This window comes from Typopeltis vanoorti, chromosome 21 (assembly GCF_054136105.1).
Source record: "Typopeltis vanoorti isolate ZY-2024b chromosome 21, IOZ_Tvanoo_1.0, whole genome shotgun sequence".
In the NCBI taxonomy this organism is placed as follows: domain Eukaryota; kingdom Metazoa; phylum Arthropoda; class Arachnida; order Uropygi; family Thelyphonidae; genus Typopeltis; species Typopeltis vanoorti.
The window spans coordinates 37,125,933-37,153,398 of record NC_143569.1 but is presented as its reverse complement, the minus strand read 5'-3'; the positions used below and the strand labels follow the sequence as shown (position 1 = coordinate 37,153,398).

The 27,466-nt window shown below is 33.8% G+C and overlaps 1 protein-coding gene across 2 annotated transcripts in view; it reads left to right on the top strand.

The window, feature by feature from the left end:
* LOC150094746 (fibronectin type-III domain-containing protein 3A-like) overlaps nucleotides 1-27,466 on the top strand; it is a 379,873-nt gene that overhangs the window by 320,305 nt on the left and 32,102 nt on the right. For both annotated transcript variants that reach the window (XM_090411064.1, XM_090411062.1), the window contains exons 18-21: nucleotides 4,492-4,597; nucleotides 11,211-11,383; nucleotides 21,205-21,402; nucleotides 26,005-26,079. In XM_090411064.1, coding sequence (XP_090267190.1) covers nucleotides 4,492-4,597; nucleotides 11,211-11,383; nucleotides 21,205-21,402; nucleotides 26,005-26,079 — 552 coding nt within the window. The remainder of the gene's footprint in view (nucleotides 1-4,491; nucleotides 4,598-11,210; nucleotides 11,384-21,204; nucleotides 21,403-26,004; nucleotides 26,080-27,466) is intronic.

Here is a 27,466-nt window from a genome sequence, read left to right as displayed (position 1 = left end):
GTTGTTGAATGGTAGAAATTTCTTTCTGTAGAAAATTAGAAGTAGAACAATTAGTTATGGCTCTTCTGATTAGACATTTTATGATTCCTGTTTTTTAACAAGGATGATGGACTGAATCTCTAAGAATATAACGACCTGTGAACGTTGGTTTCCTATAAACTGTAGTTGTAAGAGTATTTGAAGGTGACCAGATGAGGAGAACATCTAAAATATATAACTGGTTGTTTTCTTCCATTTCCATAGTAAACTTTATATGATGATGTAAGGAATTGATACTGTTTAAAAAAGAGGGTAAGGAGTCTTTGTTGTGCAGCTATACAGTAAAAGATGTCATCTATATATCTTACCCAAAATTTTCCCTATTTTCCCTCAACCATCCTTTTGGGTAAGATATATAGATGGTAAGATATATGAATTCCTAATGATTGGAGTAGAGCTCTCATAGTACCTATATATAAAAAGGGAAATAAAACTGAATGTGAGAATTACAGAGGTATATCCCTATTGAGTGTTCCTGGTAAGATATATGCAAGTATACTTGAGAAACGGTTGAGAAGAATTGTGGAAGAAAAGCTTGGTGAAGAACAAGCTGGATTCAGGTCAAATAGAGGTTGTCAGGATCAGATCTTCACTTTACGATAAATAGTGGGGAAATCATGGGAATATAACAAAGATCTGTATTTAAGTTTTGTCAATTTGGAAAAGGCATATGACAAGGTGCCAAGAGAGAAGCTATTCAATACACTACAGTTATATGGTGTCAATGGGGCATTATATCAAGCAATACTTAGTCTTTATTTGAGTTGTAAGTCAGCAGTTAGAATTGAAGGAAGTATAGCAAGATGGTTTAATGTTAAATCTGGTATGAGACAAGGATGTACATTATCCCCTCTGTTATTCATTGTCTATATGGATCACATTATGAAGGAAAGTGGTATTAAACATGATATCAAAATTGGAGATGTTAATGTCAGCTCTTTGCTTTATGCAGACAATGTTATACTTCTAAATAAATCCGCTACAAGTCTGCAAGATTCTCTGACTAAATTGAATAACTGTTGTAATAGATATGGTATGAAGGTCAGCAATAAAAAGACAATGAAAATAGGCAGAATCATTGAAAATGTCAACTGTGTTGTGAATGGAGAACCTGTGGAACAAGTAAAACATTTCAGCTACTTAGGCACGATTTTTAGTGAAGATGGTAAATTAAATATGGAAATAGACAACAGAATCAACAAAGCTGGTATGGTAGGAAGTCAATTGAATATATTCATATGGAATAAGAGAGAAATTAGTCGGAACACTAAATTAGCTGTATACAAGACAGTGCTCAAACCAGTTTTAGCTTATGGATCTGAGAGCTGGGTCAGAAGTAAAACACTTGACCAGAGACTAGAGACCGCAGATATGAGAGTCCTGAGAAAGATTAGAGGCATGAACAGATGGCATCAATGGCAATATATTAAAATCGAGAATATTGGGAAAGAACTTGACATTGTCAGCATCCAGGAATGTGTTAGCAGAGCTAATCTCAGGTGGTATGGTCACTTAAACAGAAAATGGGCGAGGAAAGATTAGCAAAACAAGTGTTCTCTGCCAAGTTGGCAGGAAAACGACCCAGAGGAAAACCAAGATATAGGTGGATTGATACGGTACAAAGTGCCTTAGACCATAGAAATATAAGATCTGGTAATGTTGGAGTCTTGACAAGTAACAGACTGATTTGTAGGAAAATTGTAGATAGGAAGTTAGTAATGATGTAAATTTTTCATGTAGTAATATCATATCCTGTACACCCCTTGAGGGTACATGGCAGAAATTTGATGATGATGATGAAGACTTTGAAAACTACCAAGTGATAAGACACCCACTCAGTGCCAGAGAGAGAGAGATGGAATAATCCAAAAGAAGAATGAAAGAAAATTGTCCAGAGAAACCCTAAACCTTCTCTGAAATAGAAATGAAAAAGAGATCTTGACAAGATGACACAATAAATTAGAAATAATGAGTTTAAAAGGAGTGAGAAGAGAGTTGGCCATAGTACAAAATAAATTGATAGCCTTTAAAGATTAAAATTGGAGTACTGATTAAATTAAAGAACAGATCATAAGAAAAACAGAATCTTTCTATGCCAAATTATATGATGTCTCCCAAAACTTAAAACATATTAAAACAAAGAAGTACTATTCCAAAGGGAAGAGGAAGAAATATCTCCTGATGTTTTCAAAAAAGGGAAGTATACAGTGGGAACCATGAATGGTGAGCAGTCACAAAGGGAAGATGAAATCCTAATAGAAGTTTTGAAAGCAGGTAGCAACACCAGTTATGACTATTTTATTTTTAATATCTTTTCTGTTTCCCTTTTTAAAAAAAAATGGGGGCAGTGGACAGAAAATATTAAAAATTACTGCCTAGTCAGCTTCCTTTCAATAATTTACAAAATTTTTACAAACATCATTTCAAAAAAATAAGAATAATAAAAAAAAGATGATTGTCCACCTCGAGAACAAGCATGATTCAGAACAAACTAACAGCACTATTGATCATATATCTGTAATATAAGACAAATGAATACCAAAAACCCTGAGGTCTGGCCTTTATTTTAATGGCAAAGATTAGGAATAAAATCAGGTAAAATAGAGTTGACAGGGAGATGCCACTTAAACTGTTTACAGTAGCCTTAGAAGAGATTTTTAAAAAATCTGGAATGGAAAAATAGAGGAATTATAGTATATTGGAAAGAAAATAAATTACTTATGATTTGATGATATGGTTTGTTTAGGAAACTTTGCAGAACTTCAACGTATAATCAATGAACTGAATGCAGAAAGTAAAAAAGAAAGGATTAAATATAAACAAAGACAAAAGAGAAATGTGTAATAAATGCATAACCAAATTACATGTGGAACACTCGGAAATTGGTATAATAATTTCCTGTGATTACCTATGGCTAAAGATCACTGTGAGAAAGAAATTATAGAAATAATTCAGCTTGGTGAAGTACTTCACCAAGGCACTCAGAAGAGACTTTCCAGTCTGCCTTAAAAGAAAAGTATTTGGCAGTTGTCAAATATTTTTCTTTTAAGGTGACAACATATCAAAGTGAAACATGCATGGATTTTGACTAATAAAAATTGACCAACAAGTTGAGAACTACCTAGAGGAAAGTGGAAAGATCATTGCCATTCAAGTTAAAGTACGATACTTGGGTCAGAGCTCAGATGAGAGTGAGAGACATTGTCACAGCCATTAAAAGATACAAATGACAATATGCAGGTCATATTGCAAGAAGTAACACTCAAAAATGGACAAAGTTGATATCCAAATGGTATCCTTAGAAATATAAAGATCAAAGGGTTAATAGGAGGATGAGATTAAAGAGATGGCTGGAGCTCAGTGGCAAAAAGCTCAAGATAGGACAGAATGGAAGACTTTTGGGGCATGCATTGAAAGTGACCATTACATGATAAATAAATAGTCAACAGGAAGGAATGCACCTAGTCATCAACAATGTATGTAGGATGTTGAATTCAGATATGTTGGTCATTGGTATTAGGGAAGCCAGTTGTATTCCAGGGAAACATTCTAGACCATTACCTCTGCATATCAATAGAGGTAATTGTCCAAAATCTTTCTGGACCATTACCTTTCTCTTTCACATATGTCCTTCATTTAGTTTGATAGATTTCAAAATCTAGATTCATTAGCTCATACAAGATTTTTCTAGTCTTAAATGATGCATTTCAGTTTTCTTATTCATTATATGTGTAGTTCTGTTTTGTGCTGGACGAGAGATGTTAATATCATCTGCATATTACTTATATTAAGAGCTTGCCTCGGATATCAACTTATTTTCTGACTATTTCTAGCTTTGATTTTTTTTTTGTGCACTGTTCTAGCTAAGCCCATGTTGTTGTGGTTCATGAATACCTAACAAGATATGCATGTGAAGTACTAGCATCTACTCTTCTGGGTATCATACCATGATAATCAGATTAAGTTGCAGTTCTTTTCCATTCTTTATTCTGAAATACTTCATAAACCACTGTTATAGTTCTGCAGTCTTGTATATGCTATGAAAATTATAATTTATTTATTTTTTTATGTGGTTCTCACTAATGAATGGTTGTAAACATTCATTAGTGAGAACTAATGAATGTTTACAAATAGTACATTGGTATTGTGAGTAGGCTAAGGATTTTTTATTCATTTATATATATATATTGTAGTTTTTGTTTTTATTTTTTATATAGTCTGGAAACCCTGCTCTAGAGACAAAACATGGAACTTTTTCAAGTCGCTTCATTCTTCCAGTAAGCAGAGTGGTGGTATTTATAAAGTTGTCAGTAACGGCCCAAGTCCATTTTAATGTTTCTAATGGATTGCCCTTAAATGGATTCTAGCAGTAGCAGCACTTTTAATAAGAAATAAAAATTTGTAATCCACATTCTTTGATCATTTTGCTAAAAGTGTTTATTTTTATTTCAGTACTCTGAAGTGAGCAGTATAACTACAGCAGCTGTCTGTCCTGGAAAATGTTCACCACCTCAGCTACATGGAAAGCCAAAAGCACTTTATCTGCATTTGAAGTGGGGTAAGTACATGTGTACATGCATACACATATAACACTGCCTTTAATCAGTTTTATTTCACCAACATGGTCCTCGCCACATTGTTGTGTATTCTTTTGAACAAGTAAAAAATGAGTGGGGGAAGGGATAGTTGTCAAACACAGTACCAGTAAGCTGTAGCAAACTACCCAAATTTTGAGAAGTTTAATTTGGATGAATTATAGAAATTGCAAATTTGATGTGCAAAAAAAAAAAATATGTAGATGCCAGCAAACAGAAATTTCACTATACTGCTGATGAAACCACATAGTTCACACTGTGTGTAGGATACAATATCAGAGGAAAACATAGAAGCACAAACACAGAAATGAATTAGGGTTTACAAACGCCAGGAATATAATGAGGACAAAACTGTTCCTTTTGATAGTTCACCCCAAAATTGTTGAAATAAGTGAAACATGGTTGGATGATATCCTAATGGGAATAGAGGTTTTTCATGAGAATGGGTAGAGCAATAAGAACAGGGAAGCACTGTTGATTATTATTTCATTACACCTCCATTATAAGACGGTATGCCACTCAGTGCTCTGTCTACACATGCAGTACTATCTACATTCTGCACCACTATACATCATCTACTCTCAGTAACCTCTACTACCCATTAATAGTATTTTTTGTCGGTGAAATTGCACGTGTAACTCTCACCAGTTTGTATGTATCTGGAATGAAAAAAAGTTTCCATGAAGCAATCCTATTACCTCTGTATGAGATTGGCAAACTCACATATAATTAAAAAAGTCCATATAAAGATTCCTTTTATTATGACGAGAATCTAACTCCGGTCTTTTCTAATCAAAGGGCACAGTATCCTGTTGTTCTTCTAGTTGCACTAAGGAGGTGCATAAGCAAAGGAATTATGCTTATGCACACAAGGTGGGCATAAGCATAACTCCTTTGAGAGTGAAGTGTGAACATGGTGAGGGTTTTTTTTTTTAGGGCACAGTATCTTGTTGTTCTTCTAGTTGCACTAAGGAGGTGCATAAGCAAAGGAATTATGCACACAAGAGGTATAAGCATAACTCCTCTGAGAGTGAAGTGTGAACATTGTGAGGTTTTTTTTTTCCCCTTAATTTTTCCATAACTAAAAAATCATTTTAAAGTGTTTTAGCATGTATCTACTAACTTTCATTGGACCCATTTGGATGATAGCACGATTGCATTCTGGCTGTGTGGTTTGAACTGTTTGCATTAAAAGTTTAAATTCAAATAGTTTGAACCATCTGAGTAGGAACTCTCCACCAAATTTTGTTAAATATCCCCGCTAAATCTACTGTGGGTATTCATATAACTAAAAAAATGTGTTCAATAATTAAAATTTTTTTTCACGGTTGTAATTTATTATAGCACAAATGTTATAAAAAAATCTTTTATAATTATTAGCTTGAATCAAATACTGTTATAACTATTATACCTTCTTCCAAATTGGGAAAAGTTGTGGTATTTGAGGATGTCTCCCTAAAAGGGGACATACCCCCCCCCCCCTCCCAAATGCTGTTAACTTCCAAATTTTGGAGGTATGTCCCCTTTTTTCCTTGGGGGGGGGGTATGCTGGTATTACTAAAATATTTTTTAAAAGGGATACATGGGTATTGAAAGTTTGGGAAACACTGCTGTATAACTGAGATGAGACCTCCACATAGCCTTTAAAGGAATGCGGAGATCCGACCAGGACTTCTGACCTAATGTCCACTGCTTTAATAGACACTGGGGTCCCAGACCTCCATCATTTCTGAGGACTACTTTAGGAAACTAGAGCCTTATGTGAAGAGCAAGGTCACAAACGTCAAAGAATCAGTGAATATTTCTTGTGTCTCAGCCTCGATAACTCACATGACCAAGTCTGTATGTCTGAAAGTTTGCTTCCCAGAGTTCAGGCTGTGTGCGTGGCATGAGTTTCTAGTTCTATCCAGAACGTCTCTCCCACACATAAAACTAATTCTGGGCAATGATTTCTTGACAAGATACAACTTTAAATGCGCCTATGCGCGAAGGGAAGTATACCTTCTTGGCAGAAAACGAATCGCCCAAGAGCATTGTAAGGTACGATTCCACAAGAGTGAAAGAGGTTCACTAAAATTTGGATACAGGAAGGGGACTGTTAATGAACTGCCTAGCGAATCATTCAAGGAATCTGTATGCAACAATCTGGATGGGATGGAGCCCCTATTGTCTGGCGAGACAGAACCTCAAGTAAAGATTGATTCACCAAATCGAGGAACATCTGAAAAGAGGGATTCTGATGAGAAAAACCTAAACTTGGATAAAATTCGTCCTGCTGTAATGGAAGTAAATTTTGTTGGCATTAGAAATGAGAAGAGGAGGAAGTCAAGACAAATGAGTAGCATTCACGGTAAAACATGTAATGGTAGCAATGGCCCCAGATACACACACGATGTTTCGTAAATAGCTCAATAAGCATTGGGGAGGGAAGGAACAGGAAATCATTGGCCGAGGCATTAGAGAAGACAGCTGTGCAACAAGTCCTTGTTAAAGATCTAAACAGCAGAGTAGGAAATGATTACTAGACACAATAGAAATGTTCTGGGAAAATTTGGAGAAAAGTGTAAAGCTAATAATAATGGTAAGCACCTACTGTATTTCTAGTCCATGGTTACGACATGGACTAGTTATTACTAATGCCATGTTCCAATATAAAAAGATTATACTGATATTTGAAATTGGAAGTGATAATAATTTTGTTTTGATCAGGTTAAAATTGAATTTCATATTGAAAAGAAGAGTGTGTAAGAAAGTTTTAAAATGAATCAAAGTTGAGCAGCTTTCAGAGGTTAACTGTAGATCAAATATGCAAATATTATTCAAGAAAAAATTAAAGAGATTGAAAACAAGAACCAAATCTTGGAGAAAACATTGATTCAGCCAAAGGAGAATGTGGTGAGATTGTCTGCAAGGACAGAAAAATCAGAACTACATGGTGGACTCAGAATAAAGAGTTGAAAGAACAGAAGAAAGCATGTCAAAAGTTTTTTGCAAGTAAATTAGCCTCTGCTCTTAGAGAATATAGAGAAAAATGTAAGAAAGCAAACCACTCTAAAAAACTAGTTAAACAAAAGTCATGGTAAGACTTTAGTAAGAACATAGAAATAAATATCAGGAAGGTGGTAAAATATTCTGGAGGCTATTGAAAAAGCTTAGAAATGGAGGAATGGATGCTGTAAAAGGAATCAGCTATGATATAGGTAAGACAAACTGAAGATCAAGATATTCTAGCTGTCTGGAGAAATTGCTTTGAAAGATTGTTAAATGAAAGAAGCAGAGACAGCATGATGATGGCAAACACTCAACAGGAATGCAATCAGAAATACATAATCGAAGTACAAAAATCCATTAGAAACCTGAAATGTGGAAAGGCAACTGGAATGAATGATATTCAACCAACTATCCATCCGTCCGTCCATCTGTTCATTGGATATCAACAGATGCCATATAGTCACTCAGATGTGCAAAGCATTCAACATGTAGTCCTGTTGAATGCTTTTCTGTAGGCTTCAGCTCTTTGAAGATGTCACTCAAGACACACCATCCAGATATTCGGCCAAAAGTATTCAAACATGGAGGTATAAAAGTTTTACCTGAACACCCCTTGTAAAATTTATACAAGTATATTTGAGAAATGGCTAAGAAAAATTGTGGAAAGAAGTTTGGAGAAGAACAAGCTATATCTGTCTCTATTTAAGTGTTGTGGATCTGGCGCTAAGAAAAAAGTTGTTTGAAATGCTACAGTTACATGGTTAAATGGGACATTATATCAAACAGTATTTAGTTGATATTTGAGTTCTAAGTTCAGCAGTTAGAATTGAAGGAGGTATGGAAAGATGGGTTGATGTTAAATCAGGTGTAAGACAAGTTTATATGTTATCTTGTGTTATTCATTATCTATACAGATCACATTATAAAGGAAAATGGTATTAAACCTGAGATCAAAATTGTAGATGTTTATCTCAGCTCTTTATTTAGGTAGATGATGTTATACTTCTAAATAAATCCAGTACAAGTGTGCAGGATTCTCTGACTAAACTGAATAATTGCTGTGATGAATTTGGTATGAAAATCAGTCTTTGTCTTTTTAGACAAAGACTGATTTTCATATGAAAATACAAAAGAGCATTGAAAACATCAACTGCTTCCTGAATGAAGAACCTATAGAGAAAGTAAAACATTTCAAGTATTTCAGCACAATTTTTAGTGAAGTTGGCAAATTAAATATGGAAATAGACAACAGAATTAGCAAAGCTGGTATTGTAGGAAGTCAACTGAATAAATTTAAATGGAACAAGACAGAAATTAGTCAAACCACTAAATTAGCTGTATAAAAGACAGTGTTCAAACCAGTTTTAACTTATGAATCTGAGAGCCGAGTTAGAAATAAAACACTGATCAAAGACTGGAGACCATAGATATGAGAGTTCTGAGAAAAATTAGAGGAGTGAACAGATGGCATCAATGGTAGTTTCATGTTAAAAATAAGGATATTGGGAAAGAACTTGGCATTGTTAGCATTGAACAATGAACTAATCTTGGATGGTATGATAATGGGAGAAAAAAAGTTTCCAAAACAAGTGTTCTTTGCCAGGATGGCAAGAAAAAGATCCAGGGAAAAACCAAGATCTAGGTGGATTGATACAGTAAAAAGTGCCTTAGAAGACTGAAATATAACATCTGATAATATTGGAGTCTTAACATATTGAAAAGATTTTCAGGAAAGTTGTCAATAGGAAGTTAGTAATGATGGAACTTTTTCATGTAGTACTATCATAATATCTATCCTGTACATCACCCCCCCCCTCTTTCCCTGAGGGTATTTGATCACGAGAAAACAGCCAAATTAAGTGCGAAAATTATTTCATTGATGCATTTAAACCCAGTAACACCAATAGTTCCACAAGCAAAGTGAACAATTAAGTAATTGAAACAGAAATAACCTTTGCTTGAGTTACTTATGCTAATAAAACAGACTTTTATCTCTGTTTTAACCTAGTATATGGTACATTAAATTCAAGTATAGTCCACTTATGAATTAAAAACATGCAGAAGGAACAATTAGGTATATTTTACTTTTTAGAAAACATTGCTAATACTGGTGGTACCTGTAAGTCTAACAGATTTTTATTTTCTAATTGTAGGTTCATAACTGTCTTTTTGAGAAGCTAATTTTGAAATAAAGTGAAACAAAAATACCGACTAGAAACTTTATATTACCTTTCTTTATGTTAACTTTCTTGGCTCTTTTGGATATTACACTTAGTGAATAACAGATTTATTTGACTAGTGTATATTGCAAGCATAGTGAAGGAAATGCATGAAAAATAAGTCATAAGAAATGAAAGACAGAATGGAATGGGATTCTCTTCAACCTAGTATATGGTACTCCTTTGAAAATGGATAAGAGGGGAGGAGGATGTACCAAAAGACAGTAGCAGAAGAAATGAATAAAGATGAAGAGAAATTTGTTCTGGGAGTTAGGAACGTACACACACAGTTCCAAGAATGCCACTAAATAAAGAATATGCTTTTCCTCAAAATTTTTTCCATGCTTATAAACAAGGAGAGTTGTCCTCTGTAATTGCTTGTAAATTTAACGACATTTCCTTAATTGAGGGAAGAAAATGTTTATACCAAAAGTCTATGGAATTACTACATTTTACAAATGAATCTTTCTTTCTTAAGTTGCTATTTACTTGAAATTGACTTTTGTAAATAAATAATGTTTACAGCATATACTTAGAAGAAAAAAATAGTAAATTTTAACTTACCTCTGTTCTGAAGAATTACTGGTAATATCTTAATAGCCTTAAAAAATTAAAACATTAAAAAATTAAAGAAACTCTTGACACTAACATCAAGTCATGATAATATACAGGACTCATTAATTTGTCATGGTTGGGGTGGTGTTTAGGTCTCAATAAATGAGAAGCGATAATGTAATGTACTAATGGAAGATTTTCTAAACCGTTGTGAGCAATCCTGAAAGATGCTGCTTGGAGTGTAGTGATAGTTGGTATATAGAGAATTTTTTCCCGTCATGATTAGTATTTGTATTTTGTCAGAAGCACTTCCATATCATAGATGAAAATCCATTAGACTGGATTTTCATCCTGTCATTGTTGCAAGAAACATAAGGATTTTTCAGCCAAAGATGAGTTAGCCCGTCTCAATACAGAGATGGCATGGTTTCTTCCCTGGAAACTTAGTCTTTGTGCAAACAGTTAAACATCAGAAATGAAAGTCCAGTCCTGGGTTTCAGATTGGCAAATCACTCTGTTTGCCAATAAACCATAACAAAGACACATCTAATCTAAGTCTTCTAAATATTCACATTTTAATTAATGTGGATTAATATGGTTAATGTCACTGATATTATGAGAATATAATTAATAATAATCTACATAACTTCCTAAAAAAAGAGAATATTTTATAATTTTGAATTACTCTATTTTTATTGCACTTACTTGTGATTGCTTATTTTGTAATCTGATGACAATATAAATTTTTGTGTATACTATTTTTAATAATACTAGAATGATTTATTGAACTGTTGAGTTTATTTCATTTTAGCTCATCCAGATTATAATGGTGGTTCTCCAGTAACTGAATTTGAGGTTGATATGACTAGCTCAGATAATATCACTCAGCAGGCATATAGGGGCAGTGATACCACATGTGTTGTTTCAGGTCTGTTACCTGGACGGCCATATCTCTTTCAAGTTAGAGCTTATAATAAAGTTGGGGTAAGTTCTTTTATAATCTTATAACAAAATGAAATGCATAATATTGTAGCATCTGATGTGGATTAAAAAAAATGAATCTTTTAGTTTTACATAAGATGTGGTTGGTTTGTAATAACTTTTCTTTGTATTATAATATATTTTTTCTTTTTTATGTGGAATATAAACTGTAAATCTATGAGCTTAGCTTAGTGAAAATGGAACAACCCTTAGTGTAACCAATCCCCTAAAGGCTAAAATGGATCAAATAAGTTATTATTGCATGGATACCTCCATGGAGTCTAAAGACTCATTGCACGATACCCTAACTATCCGCACAAGATATCATACCTCTCTTTGAACCAATTAACAGACAAAGTACTTACAACTGACTCTGGCAATCCATTCCACTCATTCACAACTCTCCAAGTAAAAAAATCTAGTCCTCACACTCCTACTAACCACACCTTTATTCAACTTCTAGGGATGACCCCTTGTTCTGGCCCCTCTAGCAAGTGTTGAAACATTTCCCCCTGCATCAATCCTATAAAACCCTTTAAGCAACTTAAATGTTTCTATCATATTCCCTCTTTTTCTCATAACAACCAACTTCTGCAATCTGCACACCCTCAATCTGTCTTCATAAGGAACATACCACAGACCACTCACTCATCTTGGTCACTTGCTTCTGAATCTTCTCCACTACTTTCTCATTCCTAAGAAACTCCGGAGACCAGACCTGAGTACAGTAATCCAGATGGAGACGTATCAAGACCTTATAAAGAGGAATAACAATTTCCTTATCTCTGTTTGTTAATGTGTTCAATAGTCAAATAATCTTATGGACTATCTTAGCAATATGTCCTCTAAACTTAACGCTCTGTCTACCACCACCCCTAAATCTCTAGCTTCATCTATTTCATGGAGTACAGTCCATCAATGTGGTACACGGCTTGTAATCTATTTATCCAAAAATGCCCACATTAAACTGACACCCATTATCTTTTGTCCATACTGACAGCCTATTTCTATCTTCCTGTAATCCAAGAGTCAAAGCTGCATCACTGAGAGGAGACCTCCACATAGCCTTTAAAGGAATGCGTAGAACCAACCAGGGCTTCTGACCTAATGTCCAATCCTCACCTTCTTGTGGTGCACCCTGTTGGGTATCTACCTGGATACTGAACGAATGAGGATGGGCTGGCAATTTGGGATTTAGCCGACCAAATTGTATTCTTATTGGCTTAAACCAATATACAAAATGATGGTACAACATGACAAAATTTCATGCCGGCTGGGGTGTCGCCTGGTTAAACAAGGCCCCCGTTGTTTTTGCCAGGGAACCAGAACGAACAGCAAAAAGTCAGCTACTGGAACAAATCTGAACACGCACCCCAACTCAACATCACCAGAGTTAAAGATCGGTACTATAACATAAGAAGTCTGGATGGCAAAGAAATGGAGCTAGCTGAGGAATTAGATAAGTACCAGATTGACATAATAGGGGTGACTGAAACAAAAAAGACAAAAACTGGTGAGATCTTTCTGAGCAATAAATATAAAATGTTATATTCAGGCAATGACAATCAAGGAAAAGGAGTAGCCATAGTATTCAACACAAAATACGAGGCTAATCTTCTTGAATGGCAGGCTGTCTCAAGTAGAGTGAAGTGAGCAAATATGAGAATGGGGAACTGTGAAAATGAGACTTATTTGTACCTATGGTCCCACAGAAGGTTCTACTAAGGTAAAAGCGGAGGAATTTTTTGATGCTTTAGATAAAGCAACTGACACAATGAAAAAGGAAAAGTTGGTCCTTGTTGGGGGAAATGATTGTGAGACATACAAAAATATTTTGGGAAAATTTGGAGAAAAGAGCAAAGCTAATAATAATGGCAAATACCTGTTGGATTTCTGCTCAGGACTGGTTATTACTAACACCATGTTCCAACATAAAAATGTACACAAATTCACATGGAGAGAAGAGGCAAGGAATAAGAAAAGTCTCATTGACTATGTTATTGTTGATAGTGATTTTTTTTCCCTGGTGGAGGACATCAGAGTGTACAGAGAATTTGAAATTGGAAGCGATCACTATTTAGTCTTGAGCAGGATAAAATTGAATTTCATATTGAAAAGAATTACATATAAGAAAGTTTTAAAGCGAATAAAAGTTGAGCAGCTCTTAGATGTGAACTGTAGACTAAAATACACAAAGATTATTGAAGAAAAAAATGAAAGAGTTTACGAACAAGAACCAAATCTTGGAGATTCAGTGGCAAGCCTTGAAGAAAACACAGATTGATTCAGCCAGAGAGGCATGTGGTGAGGTTGTCTGCAAGGATAGAAAAATGAGGAATCCATGGTGGATGCAGGAAGTTAAAGAGGCAGTGAAGGAAAAGAAGAAATCATATCAAAAGTTCCTGGCAAATAAGTCAGCTTTTGCTGTTAGAGAATACAGAGACAAATGTATGAAAGCGAAACACTGTGTAAAAAAAAACTAGCTTAACAAAAGTCATGGGAGAACTTTGGCAAGAACATAGAAAATAAATATCAAGAAGGTGGTAAGATATTCTGGAGGTTGTTGAAGAAGCTTAGAAATCAAAGAAAGAGTGCTGTAAAAGTAGTTAGAGATGATAAAGGTGACATGAAAACAGGAGAAAAAGATGTCCTTGAAGTATGGAGTAATTACTTCGAAAAATTGCTAAATGAAACAAGCAGTGATAGCACAGTGGTAAAAAATGCTCAACAGGCATACAGTCAGGAATACATATCCATACTTGAAGGGCTTCTAGAAAAAGCCATCAAGGGCTTGAAATGTGGATAGGCAGCAGGAGTAGGTGATATTCGACCAGAAATGCTGAAGTATGGCGGTATAAAATTCTTGCAGTGGCTACACTGCATAGTTCAGAAAGCCTGGACAGAGGAATGAATTCCCGATGATTGGAGTAGAGCTTGCATAGTACCCATATATAAAAAGGGAAATAAAACTGAATGTGAGAATTACAGAGCTATTTCCCTACTGAGTATTCCTGGCAAGATCTATGCAAGTATACTTGAGAAACAGTTGAGAAGTATTGTGGAAGAAAAGCTTGGTGAAGAACAAGCTGGATTCAGGCCAAATAGAGGCTGTCAGGATCAGATCTTCGCTTTACGACAGATAGTCTGGGAATATAACAAAGATCTGTATTTAAGTTTTGTCGATCTGGAAAAGGCATATGACAAGGTGCCAAGAGAGAAGCTATTCAATAAGCTACAGTTATATGGTGTCATTGGGGTATTATATCAAGCAATACTTAGTCTGTATTTGAGTTGTAAGTCAGCAGTTAGAATTGAAGGAAGTACAGGGAGATGGTTTAATGTTAAATCTGGTGTGAGACAAGGATGTACATTATCTCCTCTGTTATTCATTATCTATATGGATCACATTATGAAGGAAAGTGGTATTAAACATGATATCAGAATTGGAGATGTTAATGTCAGCTCTTTGATTTATGCGGACGATGTTATACTTCTAAATAAATCCACTACAAGTTTGCAAGATTCTCTGGCTAAATTGAATAACTGTTGTAATAGATATGGTATGAAGGTCAGCATTAAAAAGACAATGAAAATAGGCAGAATCATTGAAAATGTCAACTGTGTTGTGAACGGGGAACCCGTGGAACAAGTAAAACATTTCGCCCACTTAGGCACGATTTTTAGTGAAGATGGTAAATTAAATATGGAAATAGACAACAGAATCAACAAAGCTAGTATGGTAGGAAGTCAATTGAATAAATTCATATGGAATAAGAGAGAAATTAATCGGAACACTAAATTAGCTGTATACAAGACGGTGTTCAAACCAGTTTTAACTTGTGGATCTGAGAGCCAGAAGTAAAACACTTGACCAAAGACTAGAGACAGCAGATGTGAGAGTCCTGAGAAAGATTAGATCCGTGAATAGATTCCATCAATGGGAATATCATATAAAAAAACGAGGATATTAGGAAAGAACTTGACATTGTCGGCATCCAGGAATGCGTTTGCCGAGCTAATCTCAGGTGGTATGGTCACTTAAACAGAATGGGCAAGGAAAGATTAGCAAAACAAGTGTTCTCTGCCAGGTTGGCAGGAAAACGACCCAGAGGAAGAACAAGATATAGGCGGATTGATACGGTACAATGTGCCTTAGATGATAGAAATATAAGATCTGATAATGATAATATTGGAGTCTTGACAAGAGACTGATTTGGAGGAAAATTGTAGATAGGAAGTTAGTAATGATGTAAATTTTTCATGTAGTACTATCATATCCTGTACATCCCTTGAGGGTACATGTCAGGAATTTGATGATGAATTTCTTCCTCAGCAAACAACTGATGGATTCAGATTTATTTTGAAAAGAATAGTCAAAAAACATATTCATAAAATGAAGGGTGATTATCAAACTTTTCAGAGTAGCAAATTTAGTACTTTTTTTAGAATTTTTTCTAAAATTTATTACTGAACTTATAATAGGGTTAAAAAAAATTAACAGTAGTGCAAAAAATGAAGGACTGAGAGATGTACATTAAAACAAAAATACAGGCATATAATATAGTGAGAAATTAAATTTTGATGTAGAAATTTCCTATAACTTGGTTTCATGTTGCTCCAGAATAAAACCAATAATGGAAATAGCAAAGCTTATTGTTGATGGAGCTATCCTACTCTCTCAAGCCAAAGGCAAAATTACATATAACAATTTTAATTATATAAAAGGATAGTCAAAAAAAAACAAAAAAAAAACAACTCATATCTGGTTGTGTAATTTGAGCCAAAACATACGATAAGAGAAAGGTGTTGAGAATGAAGCCAAATTATGTGATATTAACCATGCTACTGGCCAGGGCGTATATATATGTCCAAGTTATCATGGATGCGAAGTGCATATTAAAATTGTAGTACCATTGATATTACATTGAAATATATGATGGATACGAAGCGTATGAGGATGCGTATTTGATCCATAATGGCCGGTAAGATGGTTAAATACAACTACTCAGTAGTCAAAAAGGAAACATGGACATAATCAGTGAACAAAGATGATGATGATGAATAGGTTGGACTAGAGAGTTTGAATTAAAATTATGAAAACTAAAGATTAAAGAACAAAAACTAGTAAAGGATATAGAAGACCATTTTAATTCAAAATGTCTAGTTCATTCCATTCATCAACTTCTTTGTTCACCAAATATTCATGCTTCATTTTTGGGTATTGAATGTATGCATTTAAGTTAACATAATTTAGTTTCATTCTCAATACTTTTCTCTTATTGTACATGTCAGCTCAAGTTTGGTTCCAGAATTGTGCAACCGGGTATGGTTTTTTAATTACCTGTATATATGATTTTGCTTTTGGTTGGAGAGAGTGGATAGCTCCCAATAATCTTTGCTATTTCCATTATTATTAAAATTTGAAATATGAGTATAAAAATACAGTCATCCCTCAACTTACGTCCGGGTTCCGTTCCATCCGGCAGGACGTAAGTCAATACATTAAATCATCAGAGTTATAGGGGTTAGGGACTTAACTGTAATAATTATACTTTAATTTTAATTTTTAATCCTTATTAAAATGACAATGATGTGCTGGCTGTTTTGAGAAATGCTGCATCTTATGAAGAATGGGGAAACTAGTTACAAAGTTGCCATTCAGTTTATTTTGAGAGTATGGGAAAGTAATTAACTTTATTTAATTGTCATGTGGAAGAGATTAAACAAGGTCTGTTTGTGTTTATCTCATACTGGTTGGTTCTTATTGATAGTTGTTCTGAGCAACGCAATTTTCTTTCATTATCTTAAAATTCAATAATGGTAACCTCAGTTTCAGGGGTGTTTTTAATTGTGTGGCATGTAATGATGTTTCAGTAGTAGTGTTTTTGTTGATGATGTGACTACCTTAGAAATATGTCATCTGGTATATATGTGAAAGCCAAATAGAAATATTTTTTGATTTCAACTAGTTTAATGAAATACTTTCACTTCACCAGGAAATAACACAAATTAAAAAAAACTACAAAGTAAGTCAAAAACAGTTAACATCTCTAATGAAAAATATTTGAACTCATTTAAACAATGAACAGCATGCATTGACGATTACACTGGTTTCTGGGTTGCTGTATACTACTGGTAGATATGAGTATATCATGATGTAAAATCATCCCTTTTTTTCTCTCTCTCTCTCTCTCTAAAGAACATTCAAAAAATCAGCTGACATGGTGAAACATTCTCAATAAAAAAACAAGAGATGATTTTACATGAAGTCTGGACTTCTTTAATTCATGACACACTCGTGTCTACCAGTAGTGTACAGCAACCCACAAATCAGTAGCCAGTGTATGAGGAGGAATTACTAGAGCTGTTGCACAAACCGAATAAGAATTCTGCAGTAGGAACTGATGGGAACCTCGGAGAGCACGTGCACTCCACGTGCTCGCTGAGGTGCTTGCCATTTACATCAGTGTAAATGGCAAGCGAGAAATTACGTATAATGGCTGATACATTGTCTCTGTTAGCGTAAATGAATGTTTTCACAAACCAGAACAAATATCTCATCGCTTTACAATTTTATATTACAATGAAGAAGATTAAAAATTATTACAAACTATGAGAATCTAATAAGTACATCAATTTCAAGTGTTTTATATAACATTTTTACAATAATATATCAATAATGAGCACATTGCAAGGGCTGATGTACTTGTTACGAAACCAAAACTAATAATATACTAACATAAAAAAATTGTAAAAAAATTCATAATTTTAAATTATGATTATTTTTACAATATTTTGGTACATGTGTCATCTTTGGTGTATTACAGTTGGGGGAAAAGAAAAAAGTTAAACAATAATGAAGGTACATGGAGAATAGAATCTTTCATATAACTGTGTTTTCTAATGAATAACACAGTTATACCTTCATTAACATGTTAATATATTTTAATATTGTTTGGATTTGTAAATATTTTTTCTAACTTTATAATATACAAGTAAGCCTCATTTTTATGTTTCTTCTGTTTACGAAAATTCAAATTAATCAACAACATTTCCAAATCAGAAGCATAAACACAGCATGTCAGCAGCATATGCGATTGCCTTTTGTTTTATATTCTACAACATTGTGGGTAGAGATTACAGAATAGTTTTTTTACGTTTGGTCTGCTGTGAGCCATGTTGTAAGGAGATTGTATTGGAAGTTTAATGGAATATTTTCAGCACTGGGAAAGGATTAAAACTGATTTTAATGCTTTCAATATTTCTTCACCTTGTAAACACCTTCAAGGATTACAAATAACTTTTGTAACAACACACTCAAATACAGTACAATACTAAATGAAACACATGGATGACTTTTAAGTCCTATCTAGGTGGTGTGCCCTCTATGGGCGTTTGTAGGTGGCCTATTTGTAATGTCGGATCTCTGATAATTACACTTAGTATCGTATATTATATTGTATATGATAATTTCACTTAGTATTGTATTGTATTTGAGTGTGTTGTTACAAAAGTTATTTGTAATCCCTGAAGCTGTCTCAGTGACTAAGACAAAATATTGGAAGCATTAGTTTTAATCCTTTCCCAGTGCTGAAAATATTGCATTAAACCTCCAACATGATGTCCTTACAGCACTTAAGCCTCAACACACGGATGTTGTAAGGAGCATTGAAAAAGTGAAAGTTTTAGTAATATTAGTATTTCAACAATAAATTAAAAATGTCATCTAAATGTAGAGCTGATTCAACATCTTCAGTTCAAAAAAAAAAAAACAGAAAATCATTTACCATTGAGGAAAAAATAGAAGTGATTCAACAACATTGAATCAGGTGAGTGTCATTCTGATGTGTGTGTCAAGCATTAAAGTTGAAACTTTCTACAGTTCCAACAATAGTAACCAATGCAGATAAGATAAAGTGCTCGTATGCAGGAATTGTTAATGGAAAAATTATTAGTGCTGTGAGTTGAAAATATGAAGGAAAACATCATCAAATTCCTGTTATATATATCCTCAAGGGGTGTACAGGATACAATAGTACTACATGAAAAATTTACATCATTACTAACTGAATGAAAACAACATACTTGAAAATCAAGCAGTGATCACAGACAAGACAAAGTCCTTGTTTAATGAAATAAATGAAGGAGCTGGTTGAAAAGAGTCATCTGTGGCAAGCAGGGGTTGGCTTTTCTGATTCAAAACTCAGACAAAAATTCATAATGTTAGAATTTTTCTGGTGAAGCAGCTAGTGCTAGTGCTGATTCAGGTGGATACTCAATTGCTGCTTCTGCAGCAATTGAGTATCCATCTGAATTCCAGAAAATAATTGAAGATGGCTATACCTCTGACTTGGTTTTTAATGTAGATGAGATGGGTTTGTGCTGTAAATGGATGCTTAGTAGGGCATATATAGCCTATGAGGAGAAATCTAGTTCCTGGATTTAAGGTTGCAAAAGACCAACTTACATTGCTGCTGGGTTGCACTGTATCAGACACATTCAAACTATTGTTGGTGTACCATACAGAGACATCCCTTGTTATGAAGGGCATTGTGAAAACTCATTTGCCTGTTGTCTGGCATTCTAAAAAAAAAAAAAAAAGACGTGTAACCCAGACTATCTTTACCAAATGGCAAACTTCATATTTTTGTCCAGAGGATTTCGAAATTTTATGCTACAAATAACTTGCAATAAAATTATTTTATTGACATTGTCCCTGGGCATCCAACAAGTCTTGAAGATTTGCATACTGGTTCCTTGGATGTTAAGGATGGTTTATTGGCCATCCAGTGCTGTCACTTTTTCAGCCAATGGATCAGGGTGTCATTGCAGCTTTCAAGGTGTGCTACTTATGCACAACCTTCAGAAGGATTGTTGAGGCAGTGCAGGCATCTGATTCTTTTTCTGTGAGAGACTACTGGAAGTCCTTTAATATCCTTAAGAGCATAATAAGTATTGCAGCAGCCTGGGAAGAAGTGTTGGAGGGATGTATGACTGGTGTCTGGCTTAAATTGTGGCCTGATGAAATTCCTGACTTCAGAAGTGGCTAATGTGTCTAGAATTAGCCAAGAATGTCAATGAGTTACTAGAAAGTTATGGCAGGTTACTTGTGAAGAAAGATTTGGAAGAACTGAAGAGGACAGTGAGGAGGACGAAGCATGGGAAATGGTACCACTCAGGGCCCCCCTCACCACAGAGATACTTAAAGAAGCATTAACACAGATACATACCACCTGTGAATCTCTGTGATAATGATCCTGTCTGGGAATGCTACTCTTCCATCCAGAGAGCTGTAACAAATGCTCTGAAACTTTGTTATAACATGTTGAAGGAGAGGAGGAAAAATGCCTAGCAAACATCTTTATTGCAATTATTAACCAAGAAAGACAAGGAGTCTGTTGATCCAGATGATCCTCAACCTGGTCCATCTCATTAAGGCTTCTCTGTTATGTCATTATATGTTTTTGCTTCAATTTATAACTTATTGTGTTTATGTTATTTATAAACATTATTTATGTAAAATAATTATAAAATAGCCATAATTCTTTATAATAATTGCAAAATTAGTAGCTTGTAGAGGTCAGCTTTCATTCTGAAAGAAACAATCTCATTTAAATACATTATAATTTTACCTCAATTTATAAATGATTCACTTTATGAACAGTAGAGTTGGGAACCTAACCTCTTCGTAAAATGAGACCTTCCTGTATTAAAATAATAAATACAAAAGGTATAGAGACATAGGAGAAGTATGAATTTGATGCTCTCTTGCTAAATCTCTTGTATTGGTTTGTTCCCTACAGTTTGTTTTAATGTTGTTGCAGGCTGGACCCTGGTCAGATCCTCTTGAAGTTGTAAGTGGAGCAGGTCCTCCTGATGCTCCTAGAAATCCCCAAGTTTTATGCCATACACCATATGTTGCTACAGTGATATGGGAAGAACCTGTTAATAACGGTGCTGCAGTTACTGACTATTGTGTAGAATGGAGCAAAGTGGAAGATGAAGATGAAGATTTCACAGTGGTAAGCAACTTAATCTTCATATTTGAGAATTCAGATCATAGTTGAAATGTTTAACAGACACACACAGAGTGTAATACAGCAGGAGTTGACAAAATAACTTCGACATATATTTTCCAAAAGTTTTTGTTTATAGGTATTATTTCTGGGAAATTCCCATGTTACGCCTCTTAAAAAAGCTATTATTTTTACAGATATTTCTGCCTGTTTTCGTTTAGGAGTGTCCCTTATTTTAAATACATTGGCTCTTTACTCAAGAATTCTTAGGATATTATAAGTGTATATTAAAGATAAATATATGCAGATTAATAGAGGAAGAAATTTTGCACATACCTTGTTTGGAAGTTAGGATGTCTTCTTTCTCCATACTTATGCTGTTAGTTACAAAATTGGGGGTGGGGTGGAAACGTGGATTTGAGAAATTAGGAAACCCGGGTTTTTTTAAAAGAATATATATACAAATATATACATTATTATATTTAAGGGCGCTTTTTGGGGAAAGGGAAGGGTTATATAGGAAACCAGGGTTTCCCCATAATCCTTTCCCTTCCCCAAAAAGTGCCCTTAAATACAATGCATATATTTGTATATATATTATTTAAAAAAAAACCCGGGTTTTCTAATATATCAACCCCCCTTCGTTTTCCGAAGTATGGAGAAAGAAGACATCCTAACTTCCAAACAAGGTATGTGCAAAATTTCTTCCTCTATTAATCTGCATATATTTACCTTTTAATATACACTTATAACACCATAAGAATTCTTGAGTAAAGAGATAGTGTATTTAAAATAAGGGACACTCCTAAACGAAAACAGGCAGAAATAGCCATAAAAATAATAGTTTTTGTTTATGCCAAATAGAAAACCTGTCAATTTATGTTTGAAATAATATTGGGAACAAATCAGTAAAACCAATATATGGCTATAAAAATAATGCATGCACAGAATTGTGTGTCTGGTTATAATCAGTTTCATGGTAAATTGCAAGCAGTAATATGGAATTAATTTTCTAAAGTGACATATGCAACATGCCACTATTCATTTAAACATTAATAAATATGATCTCTCTCTCTCACTTCTTTTACTAAGTTATTTTTAAAGAAATTGTATTCTCTTTACTCACTCACATCTGTATATAAAGTATCTTGGACTAGGTTACTTACATGAAAAGCTCTCATGTATCTAGAGACTACATATAGTCTCTAGATAAAATATAATTTCTTGTCAAGTATAATCTACTTTCTGACAAAAAAAAAAATCTTCCTACAATTTCCTTTTACTAGAAAGAAGAGTGATTTTAAAACATTGACAAATATAAACAATTCTATATAAAGAAAAAAAAGCAGTAAAAATATGTATGTTGAATAGGCAATAAAGTTTAAAAAACTGTTTCTTATTTGAAAGATTCATAATGAAAACAAGCAAGAGGTAGTTAAAAGGAAATGGTTGCAAATTTCTTTCATTTTTTTCTTCTTTTAAAGATTAAAGAGAGAACTGAATTTATCATCTAAACTTTGTGTTAATGAAGCAATTTAGTTAACGTTGGTTGAGAAGATAAATAAAAATAATGGTAATAAAAGCTTAAAAACTGCAGTTTTGAATTAAAACTTCCACATTTGGAAAAGATATTGAGAAATTGAATTCTTATCTGTGAAAAAGACTATGGAGGGAATCTTAGAAGCAACTGAATCATAGTTCATGTAGTGATATGAACTATGAAGCCAGCAATGTGCAGAAACCATTGGCAGGAACTAGCTTTATCGTCTATATGCAACTTCAGGTGGTCGCATTTTCTCAAAGCTTATATGGCATGTTATTTACAACTCTTTTGGTATAATTTTATTTGTAAAATTAGCATTTGTGAAATGTGTTAATGATATCAAAAAATCTTCATGTCATTCCAGTTAGTCTCTAATTACACTAATTGTTGCTAATTACTAATTATAGTACATAGACTGTAAATATCTCTGTACTGTATTTAGTGATACAATAGAACTAGTTTTTCTTGCTTCTGCAGTATAGTGTCTGTTGAGGAGAGAATGTTTTTCATGCTATAGGAAAATTTTCATTCCAGTTGTCTAAAAGAGTAGACATAGTAAGTAAAAATTCATAACTTCCTGAAAAAAAATGATGCCTATGTATTATAAGAAGTGGACTGCATCCATTGATCTCCAACAAAATACTAGAATATGTGAGATCTATTATTTGATAAGACTAAAGAGATACTGACAAAAAGAAAAAAAACGTTATGTAATGAACTTAGGATTCATGAAAGGATGGATAATTTTGATTATGATCAGAAATTTTTTATGATCATCATAAAGAATTTATACAGTGTCCACATTGGACCTCCCTAGTTTCAAAGAACAGTAAAACATCGAAATGTGAAAATGTGTAAGGTTTGTGTTGTTCAAACATTCCAGAGACAAGTTTCATCCAGAATTTTTTCCTGCATAGATAGCAATGTGGTGGCACTGCTGGACAGGACTGTTGTAGTTTTAAACATGGTGCGGAGAAAGCGCAAGTTGTGTGGTGGAAATTTTTTTTTGTGGAAAGCCATATCGATGGAATGATTTACCTCGACATGCTGGAAAATTTCATCTTTCCACAACTCAAAGACTTGCAACCGCACATCCCCTTTCAGGATGGTGCTCTGCCACACTGGCATTTGAAGGTCTGCAACTCTTGACAGGGTCTTCCCTCTGGAATAGATCAGACATGGAGAACCGATTCCTGATCACCACGATCACCAGATCTTACCTCGCTTGATTTTTTTCTTAATTGGGGGGGGGGGGGGGTATGTGAAGGACACAGTCCACACAACTAAAGTGGGCAGCCTAGAGAACCTGGTCAGAGATAGACTATCAACTTGTCTTGACATGCTACTAAAGGAGCACACATGGAAGTGTGCTGTTTTTTTAATACAAAAACTTGGTGAGTGTTCCCTCTCATTTGTACAATTTTGACACTATGGTCCATATGCTCAAGTAGTAGTAGTAATACATTGAAACTAGGGCAGTTCAATGTGGACATCCTGTATTACTATGTAACAAGTATATACTGATCATCATAATAATTTTATTTTATCAGTGGATAAAATAGAATTATTAGAAAACCAAGTGAAATATAAGTAAAACAGAAATAAATACATCTAACAAGCACAACAAATTTTACAAAATGACATGCTGCTCCATCAACCCACATGTATTCTTGCCATACCCAGGATGGTGAATTGCCTGATCAACATTATTAGTTCATTCGATTAACCCCTCTCTATATTTATTTATTAAGCTACCAAATATACACAGCTGCTGTTTACTATTAGTTAGTTATTTATATTTCACAAACAAATCTCTCTCTCCTCAAGAGTTTTTTAATTATGCCATTATAAATGCACATATGCATGTCTAGTTTATAGAATCACATGTTATTTGCAACTTATAGAACACACACACACACATAATATCACCAGTGTTAATTATTAATAATTCCTTTGCTAGTAAATGTTAGTATTTCTATTCAGATCTTTTCTTCCTCTCTCTCTCTCTCTTATATTTCCCATTCTCACATGGCTTGTTAATGATGGTTCACATATTTACACCTTTCTGAATAATTCTTAATATTTATTAGTAATAATAAATATACTAATTAAATATAGCATTCTCCTTAATTATTGTTTAATATATACTAAAACAAGCACATTAGTTTCCTGTTCCCCCACACAGATTTGGTTACAATCAAAGAACTGTTACGATGCATGGCACATCCACTGATATCTAAGTATGAAATTGCTGCAGGGCATGGTATTTTCTTTCACCTCACCAGATGTTTAGAATGGCAGTAAGAGAATTCCAATCACCTCATCATGAACATGTTAAGGAAAGCCTACCACATAATTTAGGATCCATCTCATTTTCCCTTTTGGTTTGAATTTTTTGACAAGGATATATACTATCTTTGTGAACAGTATATATAGTGAACAGTTTGAGAAGCTAAATTTTCTTGAGACATTTAATTGTTCTGAATTTAGGAAATTTCTGTTATTTTCACAGATCAATGAACAATATTTATTGTTGGCAATTTGAAGTAAAGATATTCTTGTTATTGCTGAAAAAGAAGCTTCTGTTTCTAATGCTAGGTTATTCAAATTCTAGAAGCTAATTATGTCAGAATGTACATAACATAAATCATGGAAGCAGTTGAGTAAATAAGAAATTTTATATAGAGTATATATTTCTGAATATCCTTTAATTGTTGCTTATGCATATTTTTTATTGGAACTTTATATAATTATATGCTATATTTTCTTTAGAAATTTGACTTACTATTCTTCAATATTGAAAACATTAAGTTTTTTTATACAAGAATTCTTTTGGTTGTGGGGCTTAATAATGAATTAAGGTTGAACATGATTGATCGCATTAGAAATTTAACTCAAAAGAAACTTAAATTTGTGTGTGTGTAGGTGGGAAATCCATAGGTGAAATATTGAAAAATAAATGTTATTACATGAATATTTTTCTTATGAGTGTAGGATTTTTGCAATTGTGTCTGAATGTACTAAAATACTTCTTTTAATCTATATTAATAACAAATGTTTTGCAGCTCTATGAAGGTTCAAATCAAAGCTATGAATTACAAGGCGTCTCTCCTGCAATGTGCTACTATTTTAGGGTGCAGGTAAATTTTGAATCATTAATTATTAATATATTAAAATATTATAAAAAATTAGCACTTAAAACTTGCTTTGCAGATTAAAACAGTATTTCAGCCTAAAATTGTTCATGGACTTGTGTTGATATGGATTAATAAAAAATATGCTATGGAGAATATCTTATCTCATAGCTCTGTTTTCCTTACCTTGTATGAGTTTTTATAGTGACCCCTAAACTCCTTTACCATGCTAGTATACCTACTGTATGGGAAGAAAAGTTGTGAAGAAAGAAGAAACTTATCAACATAAGGTTTGAAAATATGCAGATTGTGTAAGGGAGATTTTTTCGAATGACATCAGTAAAAGGAATGAACAAAGAAGAAAAAAATTTTTTTGAGAATTTAGAGTGGTACTGTAACAGGATGGTGAAAGTAGCCACATGTGTATTAACAGATTTAGAGGATAAGTGAGGAAATTATTCATGTAATTTCTGATGAACAGTAACTGTGAAAGTATGTGTCAAATGCATGCAGCATAAAAAAACTGAAGCTATAAAAGAGAGTGAATAAGTAAGAGACAGGTCATTAATCAACCTAATTGCTCTTCTTTATTGAGGCAGAGTTTGAGTTCTTAGGGACACCATCCCAGATGTGAGAGTAGTATTTCATGGTTTGGACAAGATTTGCAATAATGCAAAGTTGTTTATATCATATCATATCCTGTACATCCCTTGAGGATATATATCAGGAATTTGATGATGATGATGATTAGTTGTTTATAGGTAAAATAATTCATGAAGCAAAAAAGGGTACCTAATTTCGTGATTCTGAATAAGTTATCTCAAGGAGTAAAATTTTAACCTATCCAGAGATTCTGATATCAGAATTAAGAGTGAGAGAAAAGTTTTTTTCATACAAAATGCTATAGAATTGAATTTTGCTGGCATTGAAGTGACAAGGCCATCAAGTTTGGAGGTAGTATTTGAAATGGAAGAAATAGATAATGTAAAAGTTTTGTTCCTTTGTATAGTGCAGATTTGTCAAATAAGAAAAAGAAGTTTGGTTGCTCTGATCAGAATCCATACATAGGAGTTGAAATCAACTGGAAAATGTTCTTATATATACGCGGCTGTTCCATGGGTTTGCAGCATCTGGGTGCAAAATTTTTGTGCTCCCCCCTTTCCCCCACATTAAAAATTAAAAGATCCCAAAGTACAATAACACGTTACGAATCATTTTATTATACGCACATTAAGAGGAATATATATTGAAATAAATTCCATGAATGTGTTCGATTATACCGCTCCTAAATTGTACCATCCAGGTTCATTGCACCCTGGTACAGAACAGGCCTGTGTGTATGTATGTGTATATATATATATATATATATATATAAAAAAAACAGAGTGGGTTA